The following is a 13,112-nucleotide window of genomic DNA, read 5'->3' as shown; positions in this document are numbered from 1 at the left end:
ACCTGAAGGTGGTCAGGGTTTACTCCTAGAGGTGCTCAGAGATCACTCCTGGTGGTGCTCAGGGGACCATAGGGGATGAAAACAGGGTGTGTCCCATGGCAGGGCTGGCCACTCTGAGCAAGGCGCCTTTTTAATGATTGGTCTTTCTCTCCTGCCCAGCGTGGAGTCGGGTTCGCACACGCAGGACCTGTGTTCAGGCATCACAGTTGCCCTTCCTACCCCTAATGTCCTTCTAGGTTGATTTTTACTTTTACTTAAGAAAATGAATTAAAAGGTAATTGTTATAAAGTAACAAAATAGGAGACTAACACCCAAGAGTGGCCAGATTAGTACCAGGAGGTTTGCTCCATGGGTTGGAGGCCGGCCACACATGCTAGGGGAAAAGGGAGCTCAGGTAGAGAAAGGAGCACCAAATAAAGGGTGTTGGGAGGATCCTCCCAGGATGGGAGAAGCGTGCTGAAAGTAGACTATAGACCAAACATGATTGCCACTCAATGCCTCTTTTGCAAACCACAACACCCAAAAGGAGAGAGAGAACAGAGGGGAATGCCCTGCTACATAGGCAGGGTGGGATGGGGGAATGGGGGGTGGGAGGGATACTGGAACCCGTGGTGGTGGAAAATGGGCACTGGTGGAGGGATGGGTATTTTATCATTGTATAATTGAAACCCAAGCACAAAAATTTGTAAGTCTACAACTGTAACTCATGGTGTTTCACTAATAACAATTAAATAAAAATAAATAAAAAGGTAATTGTTAAAACAGAAATCCTGTGCATATATATTTTTAAAAAAACCTACACATGCAGATCATGCATAAAAATGAAGATATTTGAGAATTTCAAAAGCCACAGAACTTGTGACTTGCCCCCAACCCAGCCTGGTTGGTTCCTCCCTAGGGAGACGCTCAGGTCATGCATCAGGTTCAGAATTCGCAGAGGCTGTCCAGGGCACCCCTGACCCAGGCTCCCCGGCAGGGGCCGAGCCACAGCCTTCAAGCCAGGCTCTTGGACGGGCAGGAAACTTCAACAGAGCCGTTGTCAGGCTGTTAGAAAACCCCCAAACATGCAGCCGCAGACACTGCCCTCCACCATACGCTCTCTCTCTCGCGCTCTCTCTCTCTCTCTCTCTCTCTCTCTCTCTCGATCTCCCCAGCCCCCTCAGCCTTCCTGCCCGGCCCAGACCACAGGTGCCCCAGCGTTTCTCCCATTGGCTCCTCTGTCTACAACCCTCACCGCCGCCTCAGCACTCAAGGGCAGACGTGAGCCTGCACACGCCCAGAATCACAGCCCTTGTCCCCAGGTGCTCAGAGGCGGGATCAAACTCATGACGGCCAGCAGCAAAGGCGCGCCAGTGCAGGACACTGGGGTCCTCTTTGAAGCGGGTTCAGAAGAGAAATGCATTTTCTACTGGAGGGGAGGGGCGGCGGGAGTTGGGCCATACCCGGCGATGTGCAGGGCTCACTCCTGGCTCTGTACTCGGGAATTCCTCCTGGCAGTGCTCAGGGAACCACATGGGATCAACGCCAGGTCAGCCACAGGCAAGACTGTATGCAGTTCTGCAGCTTCTGTTCTAACAGGTATCTGAGGCTGATCCCACATTTAAGATAGTTCGCTAGAGCATGTTCGGAATCACTACACATTTTATTTCATTTATCCATCTAGCCCTTATGAGAGAAAGCTATGAAAATAGGTAATAAGTAAGTTTCATTATCTTCATGACAAATGAAGCATTTAGGGGGCTGGAGCATTATAGTACAGTGGGCAGGCATTTGCCTTGCACGCAGCTGACCTGGGTTTGATGCCCAGCATCCCATATAGTCCCCTGAGCACCGCCAGGAGTAACCCCTGAGCACCGCCACCGGGTGTGACCCAAAAAGCCAAAAAAAAAAAATAAGCATTCATTCCTTAATTAATGGGCTGGAGCGATAGCACAGTGGTAGGGCGTTTGCCTTGCAAGCGGCCAATATGGCCAACCCGAGTTCAATTCCTCCACCCCTCTCGGAGATCCTGGCAAGCTACCGAGAGTATCTCGCCCGCACGGCAGAGCCTGGCAAGCTCCCCGTGACGTATTCGCTATGCCAAACACAGTAACAACAAGTCTCACAATTTGTTGTGAGACATTACTGGTGCCCGCTTGAGCAAATCGATGAACAATGGGAGGACAATATCAGTATCAGTATCCTTAATTAATAATAAAATATCAGGACGAGAGAGAGAGAGACAGAGACAGAGAGAGAGAGGATAAGGCGTGTACTTTGCATGCAGCTAACCCAACCTGGATACCTGGATTCCCGACCCCGTGTAGGGTCCCCCAAGCATTGCTGAGCCCCTGAGCATCACCAGGTCCAGCATGGCTGGAGGACTCTGATGACCCCCCAGCACCATAGGGCCAGACAGTTCCACACTCCTGGGCTTTGCATTGAACAGAGTCTCTACCTGGGCAAGGCCACGACCCTCCTGAGCACCTGGGGGTGGGGTGGGGCGGGGGGGGACCCAGCAGTGTACTCAACTCAGAAATGAGGCCCCATTCCACACACTCCACACTCGCTGCTCTGTGTGGCTGGAAACAACGGCTCTCACTGGGCCGGAACGAGCACGCCGTCTCCGTGCGGCCAACACGTGGGGTTGTGTGTCCAGACGCAGGGATGAGGGTGTCGGCCTTGCTCCCTGCGCCATGAAACTGGGGTCCCGATGGGAGCAGGAAGTACCTGGTTTCTCTAGACTTGGCTTCTCCGGGGAGCGTGGAGGCCAGGGGCAGCCAAGAACACCTTCACGGGAGGTGTGAACAGTGCCAGCTTGCGACAGCCCCGGGTTCGGGTGGGAAATGGGAAGATCCCCTTTATTATAAAGAGGAAATAACAAGGAGAGATGTGAAGGCCCTTCCTCTGTAGCAGAGGCTAGGGGGACCTTTTGGGGGGCTCTCTGTGGCCCTTCTCTGCTCTAGGACCTCCTGGGTGAATCTTCCAGAAAGGGCCCCCAACATGCAGGCAGGACATGCCAGCAGTGGTTTATGCCCACCATCGGGGGCCAGCGAGGAGGCCGGCCATCAGGATCACTCCTCAAACTCTACCCATCAAGCCGGGTGATGAGAGAACAAGGCCAGGCACCGTGCCCACAGCCCTGCAGGTTGACAACTCTGGCTCACAGCAGCTGTTCCCTCTTCCGAAGATACACAGGCAAAAGCAGTGCTAGGGGTGTTGTCGTCATTGTTGTTTATGTGACAGCACTGGCCTGTGTTCAGGGATCACTAAAGGGCGAAGGTCTGGACACCATACATGGTACTGGGGATCAAACTGGGGCCGGCCACGTGCAAGGCAAGTGCCCAACCAGCCGGACCATCTCTAGTCCAGAAGTTTCTGTCTTGTTAAGTTGGGGAGGTCACAGTGAATGACAGGTGGAGATGCAGCCTGCCAGGCTGTCTGTGCCCGTGCTGCGGTTGGAGATGAGGGTGTCCCTATGTGCCATGCGGGGAGATGAGGGTGTCTCTATGTGCCGTGGGGGGTGAGGTGAGGGTGTCTCTACATGCATGGGTGGGAGGTGAGGGTGTCTTTATGTTTCTGGGTGGGAGGTGAGGGCCTCTCCATGTACTGTGGAGGGAGGTGAGGGTGTCTCTGTACTGTGGGTGGGAGGTGAGGATGTCTCCACATGCCGTAGGGAGGAGGTGGCTGGGCCAAGACTGACCACTTCTCTGCCAGTTGGGAAGTCGCCCTGTTCTAACCAGAGCTCGGTCCCAGGCCCCGAGCACAGACAGCAGAGAGACCAGAGGTGGGCAGCACCGAGACCGTCCACTAGAAGCACTTTCCATGAAGGGAAGCCAAGAAACTGCAGGGGTGGGTGGTGTACCTGGGTCAGGGGACCAGCAGAAAAGAACGAGGAGCAAGAAAGAGCCCAGCCAGGGCCAACTTACTTGGATGCAGCTGCGGTGGAGGAACACGCTTCATGCCCGAGTGGCCGAGAGGGGGGGTGTCTGTCCCGTCGCTCCCCACATGACCCCCTGCATGGTTCCCTGGGGCGGGGGGCCGGCCCGCTCCCTTCAGGCAGGAGCGGCCGAGGGCTGGGTGGGGCGGAACAGAGCCGGGCTCGGGAGGGCGGGGCAGAGGCTGGGCACCCTGGCACCCGTGCAGCGCGAGTTCAGCTGACAGATAACAACGGAGGGAACAAAGGAGGGAGCAATAACTCACAACCCGAGGAAGGGCACGCATCGGGCATGATTAACTCTCGGCCGTGTTTGCTCTTTCCTTGATTCATTCTCTCTCTGCCTCTGACAGGCGGGGTCTCGGCTCCCCGCTGTTGTTTCTGATCTTTCAGACGAAATTGGACTTTTCAGATTTAAAAAATTGGGGGCCAAAGAAATAGCCCGGGGCGGGGGCAAAATACATGTTCTGCATGTAGCGGACCCGGGGTCCATCCCTGCCACCGCATGTGGTCCCCCAAGCCCTTTCAGGAGTGAAGACTGAGCACTGAACCAGGAGTAAAAAATAAACCCTGAGCACTGTACACTGTGGCCCAAAACCAAAAGAGAAATGTTTTCTGGGCTAGAGGGATGGCACATGTCTGCTCCAATCCCTGGTACCATAGGGGCCGCCCAAGCATTGTCGCAGCAGCCTGGAGGGCCCCAAGCACCCCAGGAATGACCTGAGCAATCCCTGGTCCTACAGTGCCCCAGTAGCATTGCTTCCTCACCCGGGAGAGGCCTGGCTTCCTCCCGCCACATTTTATAGGGTGAGGGGACAGGTCAGAGAAGGGACCACTCCCATAATCATTGAGGGAAGTGGTCACTCTGGACAAAGACCGAGCTGGAAGGCGGCAAAGTGACACGTGTGATGCCCTCTCGGTCACTGTGCCGCAAAGAAAAATTAAACAAAGGAAAAGAAAAATGGTGCCTGACACAGAGGTGGGGAGCGGTGACGGTGGGAAACGGGGAGTTGGCAAGGGAAGTTGGACGCTGGTGTGGGAAGGCGTGTAGGAACGTCGTCGCATGCCTGAAATTCGATCATGAATCACTCGGTCATTTGTGGTGACTCAGTTTTTTTAAAAGACAAAACCTTTGGGGCTGGAGTGATAGCACAGCGGGGAGGGCGTTTGCCTGGCACACGGCAGACCTGGGTTCAATTCCCAGCATCCCATAGGGTCCCCTGAGCACCGCCAGGGGTAATTCCTGAGTGCAGACCCAGGAGTAACCCCTGAGCATTGCTGGGTATGACCAAACAAAACAAAACAAAAAGACAAAACCATTTTAGATGAAAAAACATCTTCGAGGGGTGGGAGGGATACTGGGATCCGTGGTGGTGGGAAATGGGCACTGGTGGAGGGATGGGTATTTGATCATTGTATAATTGAAACCCAAGCACAAAAATGTGTAAGTCTACAACTATAACTCATGGTGTCTCACTAATAAAAATGTAAAATAAATATATAAAAGGAAACAGGGATAATAGTAATACAAATAACCACCCTGATCACTTTATATGGTCTGACAGAAATAAACAGTAATGATAAGGAAAAAAAAAGTCTTCGAATTGAAGTCACCTTGACTGCTCGCATTCACCAGCTGGAGGCCAGGCGTCTGTCAGCAGAAACCAACACCCATCCCGATCAGAAATCCGTGGACTGATCAACACTCATGTTGCCAAAGTCAGCTCTTGCGTTAGCCAAGTAACAATGATTTTCTGGAGGAAGTTGAGCAAGGAGTCCAGAGAGGCTTCATGCTCGCTTCAGGACAAATGCCCTGAGCCCGGCCCCATGCCATTATCAGGGTTCGAGAGGAGCCAGAACATGATGGACGCCAGAGTGACCACACTGTGGATAGGACGCTTGCCTTTAACCCGAACGGCCCGGGTTCCCCGGTCTCTGTAGGGAGTGGTCCTGAGCTTAGAGCCCAGAGGAAGTCCTGAGCACTGCTGGGTGTAACCCCAATGCAGAACAAATAAAGAATGGGAACCGCATAGCAAGAGAGGACAGCTGGTCCCTCCGAGGACACCGCACCCTGGGAGTGACGGGACACGCCCGTGGAAGACTGAGGACCCAGCGGTCAGTCAGCTCCGCAGCCCGCAGACGGCCCTTCCTCACGCCTAGTGGCATGACATCCGAGGGCCAGCATCTTCAGATGGTGCCTTTCCCAACTCAGCCCCTCAAAGAGACTGGACATCACACTGTAAAATGGCCAATGCTAAGGAAGAGACCATCAGGGGGGCTGCAAGACCAAGTGCCCATCAGAGGGGACACGTTTCTTTTATTTATTTTTTTTGGGGGGGTCACACCCAGCGATGCTCAGGGGTTACTTCTGGCTTTGCATTCAGGAATTACTCCTGGCAGTGCTCAGGGGACCATATGGGATACTGGGGATTGAACCCGGGTCGGCCGTGTGCAAGGCAAACGCCTTACTCGCTGTGCTATTGCTTCCCCTTGACATGTTTCTTTTAAAAACTGGGGGGCTTCCCAAGCTTAGGAGGTCCAGGCATCCCCACAGCGAGCCTTAGCCAACTGGACAGTCAGTTTGATGCCAGGGCCCGAGGGTGGCTTCTTGGGTGACCCCAGCAGCGTGGAAGGCCTGCAGGCCATGCCTGGCTATGCCCGGGAGCCACGTGGCATGGGGGTGGGGAAGGGAGGGATGAGAGGCAGGGCCCTTCCTGCTGAGTCTCTCCGTGTTCCTGGGTGCCTTTCTCAGGTGCTTCTGCAGTGACCCTTCTAGCTCCCGGGGGCTCAGTAAGAAGGGGCAGGTGGGGGGGGAGCTCAGAGAGGTTCAATTTTTTTTTTTCTGATGAGGCCCGGAGAGGTGAGGACAGAGGGGGGCCCTCCCAGCCCTCCCAGCAATCAGGTCAACCTGGTGGGTGGTTCATGCCAGGTCCTGAGGTGCTGGCGGTTACCCAGCTGTGCTCAGTGACCATGGGATGCCAGGGATTGAACCAAGATCGACAACATGCCAGGCAGATCCTTTACCCCTTTGCTTTCTGTCGGGTCCGAGGAAGGTTCATTCTTTGAAGTCTGATAAACAAATGGGCCCTGGAATCTGCTGAGACTAGTGACCCCGGGCAGCCCCTGGTCCCTCTCTGAGCTTCTGGCCTCACCCGCAAATGTAGATGTTCCCTTCTCTCAGCATGGGAAGGGGATTCCCAGCAGGGTGAGGGACCCCACACACCACTGACATGCTTTCTGCCAGGTACCGGGGGGGGGGTCCCTAATAACCCTCCATCGGGGGACTTCCAGGCTCAACTTCCTTTACTAAGGCTGTACAAGACCAGCTGAACCACAGCGAAAGAGATTCGCTTCCTTTTTCTCGCCTCTTCTTAGTTACTCAACAGGGCTGTCTCCGAGGACAGACAAGGTAGATACACTTGGTAAAAGGAAAAGGGACAAGGAAAACCATTTTACATGGGCCAGGGCTGGGACCGAGGCTCTGTCGAAGATCACTCCTTCCCCTACAAGGCTGCCCATTGGGATTCCCGGTGTCCACCCAGCACCACAGTCAAAGGTTAGACACACACACACACACAGACGTGGTCACAGCAACAACAACAACAACAACAAACAGGAAGTGGGAATAGACAGAGAAATGTGGGTAGCTGCTTCCCTAGGAAAGACAGACAACAACCCACACTCAACACCTTGCCGATAGGAAAATCACAAGGAGTTACCACTTCATGCCACCATGATGGTTGAAATCCAGCTGGACAGGTGCTGGTGAAGGTATGGGGTTCGGGATTCACACCTCTGCCTCACACGCAACTGAACAACGGGACGGTCACCTGGGAAACCTCTTTTCCAGTTCCTCAAAACGTTCAGCATAGCCTTGCCTACTGGTGGTCACACCCGCCAGTGTGGTCTAAGTGACAAAGACTCACGACAATAAGTGCTGGTGGGGATGTGGTGAGAAAGGGACACTTGCTCGCTGCTGGTGGCTCTGTGGTCTGCTTCATTCTCTTTAGAAAACAGCTTGGAGGCTCCTCAGAACAAACTGAATTTCCATGAGACCCAGTGATTCCACTCCCGGCATCGCATCCCAAGGGCACAAAAGCGTTAAGTCAGAAAGACATATGCACACCCATGTTCCTCACAACACTAGTTAAGTAGTCAAGATCTGCCCAGGTGCCCAACAGTGGATGAGCGGATAAAGGACTTGAGGTAGGTGTGCATAGGAGAATACTATACAGCAGTGAGAAGATGAAATAATGCAGCTTGGACAGAGCTCAGTAAAGAGACCCAGCCAGTAAAAGACAAATACTAAATGATCTTACTTGTGGGAAATTGTCCCCTGATTAAAACCTCGACATCAGGATAGTCCCTTGGGAAAAAATATTAGAGAATAAAGGGACAAGCAAACGAGCCCAGGAAAGAGTAGAATAAGTCATGGTCAAACCATGGTGGCAAGCCTGCATGGGCAGAATGAAACAGTTAAGGTCTTTTAGACAAGAGGAAAACAGGCAAAGTGGAGTGGGAAATTGCCACGACTTTACTCTATGCTGTAAGGATACCTGTTGGCTGGCTATGCAATGTGCCCATTGAATTTTGATGTGCTTGTTAACTGTCCTTAATGTCTCTGTCAACTCTCAAGGTACACAGGTCTTTGCGGCTGAAAATTCCAGGCCTTCTTGGACTCAGGGTGGGCGACCTCCCCTCACCTCCCTGTAATTCCGGAAGACCCAGCAGCCATGCCTAGTTAAATATCTAACTGCCCAGTTAAATATTCTGGATTTTCTGGAGCATGTGGCTGCATTTGTGGCCTCATGACATTTCAAACTCTACAACAGTGACATCCCAGTAGTAACACACCAGGTTGTATGGGATCTAAGGCAGGAGCCAACCAATGTTGACCAACAAAAGCATTAACACAGAAGGCTTAACACACAACAGCAGCTTAGTAACCCTGCAGACAAGGACATACTGGCCCCATGATGAGACACAGCAATTTTCACAAATTTATGTCTATGGAAATAATTTTTTTGATCATTCCGTTGACCTTTTAGTGGTACCAAGCAATATAAAATAAATGACTGTGGGCCTGCTGTGGGGGCAAGTTTGAGGGGTGATTGGAAAAATGGAGACAGTGGTGATGGGTAGGTGGCAGCTGTAGAGAGAAGGTGACAGTGGAGGTGAGACTGGAGTTGGGATATCGAATGTCTGTAACAAATCGTCATGAACAACTTTGTAGACTCTGGTGTTTTAAGAAAGTGGGAAAGTTAAATAATGTCTCTGTTGACTTAATCAGTGGCTCACATATTGGGAGTCCGGTTGGGAGTGACAGTGCACGGAATAAGTGGCCAGTCTGTGAGGCCACTTGTGGTTGCTCAGGTGACACTAAAGCTTGGAAAGTCCTTGGGAATTTTTTGTTTCCTTGTGTGTTCATCTCATTCTCTGCCACTGTCCCCAGCTGGACAGAGGCCCGAGTGACTTTAACGGGACTGGCTGTGTTGTGGTAAACTACCATTCACTCATAGGCAGCATATAAAGATATGAAGGACAGTCCCAGTGGAAACAATAGTCCATAGGACAGGATCAATAGCAGTGGGGTCTGAGGAGGCAAAGGGGTTGGGGGCAGGGGATCGGGGCAGTGCTGGAGGGATCTTGAACTCCAGTGGCAGGACTGGTGGATAAAATGTGCCTTTCATGCCATTGCCCATCACAACACCACTACAAAAATTGTTTGAGTTCTGTGATTTTTCTAAGTGAAAACAATGTCTATCCTCAGCGCCCATATCCACTGACGTGGGGACAAACCAGTATGGTGTAGCCTTTTCCAGTGGAGTCCATATCAGTCAGGAATAGGAACAGTGTGGCCATACCATGCTCCAGTGTGACCCTGAAAACGCTCAGGAGGCGAGAGAACCCAGTGATGGCTGGTCACATGTCCCACAATCCCATTGATATCAGTCACCCTGAGTGAATGTCTCTCTAGAGACAGAGAGACAGTTGTTGGTGACAGGCTCTGGGTGGCTACATAGAGAGACCACCCTGAGGTGTGGGTTTTCTTTCTAGGGTGATGGAAAGGTTCCAGATGACGTGTTGACAGAGTGTGCTTGGGAGTACTTCGCCTTTACCTGGGCGCTTGAATGGTCTGTGAACCCTGGTTCAGAGAGGCCCGTCCTGAAGGACAATTATTGGCACAACCACAGCCCAACTACCATCTCCGCTTGGGGGGGCGGGGGGGACGGCCTTGGGATTGGAGCTCAGAATGGAGAGCCAGAGGACCCCAGCCCTCAGGGCTTCTCAAGGCCTTCTCTGCTCTTGAGTGCTTCTAACTTCTACTCTTGTGGGAAACATAAATAATCGGGGTTGTGTGGATCCACACACTGCCAGGCATGCCTCTGAGGCCGCTTGCAAGGGGCCAGCACTGCAACGCTGGCCTAACCTTCACTGGACCTTCAGCCCAGACCTGCAGTCCTCTCCAGCCTGAGATGCGCATGTTCATGGAATCCTCCAGAACTTTCCAGCCTCCACTCTCTCCTACCTACAGAGTGGAAAGTCCCCTGTGACAGTATTTTGATTTTGATTTTTCCTGTCTAACATTTCTCTTGTACCTGAGTTCCTGAGTCTTATGATGTTGAACTTACCTTTGGTATCAGATGAGAGAGAGAGAGAGAGAGAGAGAGAGAGAGAGAGACAGACAGACAGACAGACAGACAGAGATAGACAGAAAGACAGAGAAGAGAGGGGGGAGAGAGGGAGAGGGAGAGAGAGACAGAGATAGAGACAAAAAGAGAGAGACAGAGACAGAGAGACAGATGGAGAGAGAAGTGGAGAGAGACAGAGAGAGACAAACAGAGAGACAGAGACAGAGAGATGGAGAGAGATACAGAGAGACATACAGAGACAGAGAGATGGAGAGAGATACAGAGAGACATACAGAGACTGAGAGATGGAGAGAGACAGAGAGAGACATACAGAGACAGAGAGAGAGAGGGAGAGAGAAAGACACAGAAAGAGACAAAGAGACAGAGAGAGAGGAGAGAGAGCGAGAGAGCTATTTCTCAAAAGAGGCCCCAGACATGGAACTGAAACGGGGCCCCAACTCACTTCCATCCTGGGGTCCTCATCCATCTTCACGTGACCTGGAAGATGCACTCCTGGGGGAGACTGTTAGGGGGACCAGGGCACCTGGAGAGGAAACACAGCCACTTACTACAGGTGAGGGGTCTCTCCCTCTCACACATCCTAGCCCTGAACCTCAGAGCTCCCCTACAACGCTGACAGCTCAGTAAGACACAACACAAGAGTTCTCCAGCTCCCAGCTCCCCTCCAGGGGAGCGTGGAGAGTCCCAGAGTTCACTGCAAATAGGAAAATATAGAATTTGCAAGTCAAAGCCCGGTTTCCTCCCTGGAATACAGAAAGGGCATCTGGATGGGGTGGGGTGGGCATGACTCGCCTGAGGGTTTCCAAGGAAGCTTGTGCACTGGGGAAGGGAACCAGCGCGGGAGCTCCGGAAGGGGGAGGGTTGCAGGACCCAGGCAGGTTCCTGAGGACCCATCGACCCGAAGGCGTAGGAATATGAGTGACACCTCTCTGAGTTAACTCGGCTGGAGGGGACCTACAAGACATAGGGCCCATGGGACATAGCCGAACGTGCTTACACTGCAAGGAGACAACAGATACTGGTTCAAAGGGTCCATGAGGGAACCAAGACAGAGGCTCAAAGGGCAGAGCAAGAAGGGCTCCCCTGTGAGGGGCTGTGGGTTCGATCCCCGGGTACAGCATAAATCCCCCCTCCCCCCCAAGGACTACTGAGTGTGGCCCCAGAACATCGAATGAGTTCAGTGAAAAATGGTGCCTTTTCCATGAGGGGCATAGGATGGGAGGTGAAGGCAGAAAGAGGTTCTCTGGACCTGTCGGTCCCAGCCACCCACTCTCGGAGCTCACCTGGGTCTTCCGGTCACTTCCGCAGCACCATGATCTCTGCTCCCCGGGGCTAGTCTGTCACGGGAAGCCTGGGCCCAGCCGGCTCCTCATGGGAAGGCCAGCAGATCTCCACGTGGCTCCTGTCCTGCTGTCCAGCTGTGAGGCTCCTGCAGCAGAGAGGAAGGAGTGAGACAGGCCGGGTTCAAACTGGTCTCAGTGCGTATACAGAGAGAAAGTACTTATATATGGTTATATATACACACAGTCTTCTACTGTCTTTTGTTTGGGGGTCACACTGAAGTTCCTCAGGGCTTACCCCTAGCTCTGTGCTCAGGGATCACTCCTGGTGGTTCTTGGGGCACCCCGTGTATGCCAGGGATTGAACCCCAGTTGTCTGAGAGCGAGGCCAGTGCCTTACCCGCTATGCTAAGTCACCGACCCTATGTACATAACTTCTCTCTCTCTCTCTCTCTCTCTCTCTCTCTCTCTCTCTCTCGATACCAAAGGTAAGTTCAACACCATAAAACTCCTCAGCGACTCCGCCTCTCCACAGCAAAAACCATCTTTGCTCGCCTCAAATGACCCGTGAAACACCAGGGAGAAAACTTCAAAAGCTTGTGAGCAAACGGTCTTGTCACCCTGACGGAAAATCACAGCTCAGTGTTTTAACTGAGGATTTGCATCTGCTCCTGGGGACCACTCTCTCATCGGCCGGGCTGTGAGGAAAGAAGGGCTCCCTCTCTTCCCCACACAGCACTACTGCCTCTCAGTACTCTCTTTTCAGGGTTCTCCTGGCCTTCGGGACAGGGTTCATGTGTGAGACCCCGACAGAGAGCTGGTATCTGTGGGCTCACTATTCACGCCTCAAGTAGAATCCATCCTTCAGCTGCCTGATGATGGCCCTACAGCAAGCTGTACTTTTTTTTCTTTTTGGGTCACACCCAGAGATGCACAGGGGTTGCTCCTGGCTCTGCACTCAAGAATTACTCCTGGTGGTGCTCAGGGGACCATGTGGGATGCCGGCAACTGAACCCGGGTTGACCGCGTGCAAGGCAAAAGCCCTACCCACTGTACTATTGCTCCAGTCCCCGAGCGGTACTTCCTATCTGGGCACAGTCGGTTCTTTTGTTCTTTTGTCCAAACGTTTCAACTGACCAGTAGCTCTTACCGAGGCTATGAATCAAGGCAAGTGCGGGCCAGTAGGTGTGGGGAGGGATTGCCCCCGGGGACAGCCCTGCTGAGAAGGAAGCTGGCTGTGTTCTCAGAAGGAAGCAGGTCGGA

General features: G+C 52.9%; 1 protein-coding gene across 1 annotated transcript in view; it reads right to left on the bottom strand.

The window, feature by feature from the left end:
- IRAG2 (inositol 1,4,5-triphosphate receptor associated 2) overlaps positions 1–11,035 on the bottom strand; it is a 37,255-nt gene extending 26,220 nt beyond the window's left edge. The window contains exon 1 of the mRNA XM_056134625.1: positions 11,012–11,035. Coding sequence (XP_055990600.1) covers positions 11,012–11,035 — 24 coding nt within the window. The remainder of the gene's footprint in view (positions 1–11,011) is intronic.
- Positions 11,036–13,112: the final 2,077 nt, after the last annotated feature.

The sequence above is a fragment of the Sorex fumeus genome, unplaced genomic scaffold (assembly GCF_029834395.1).
Source record: "Sorex fumeus unplaced genomic scaffold, SorFum_2.1 ptg000100l, whole genome shotgun sequence".
NCBI lineage: Eukaryota > Metazoa > Chordata > Mammalia > Eulipotyphla > Soricidae > Sorex > Sorex fumeus.
The sequence above is the reverse complement of the archived record's forward strand: the minus strand, read 5'-3'. Positions and strand labels throughout refer to the sequence as shown.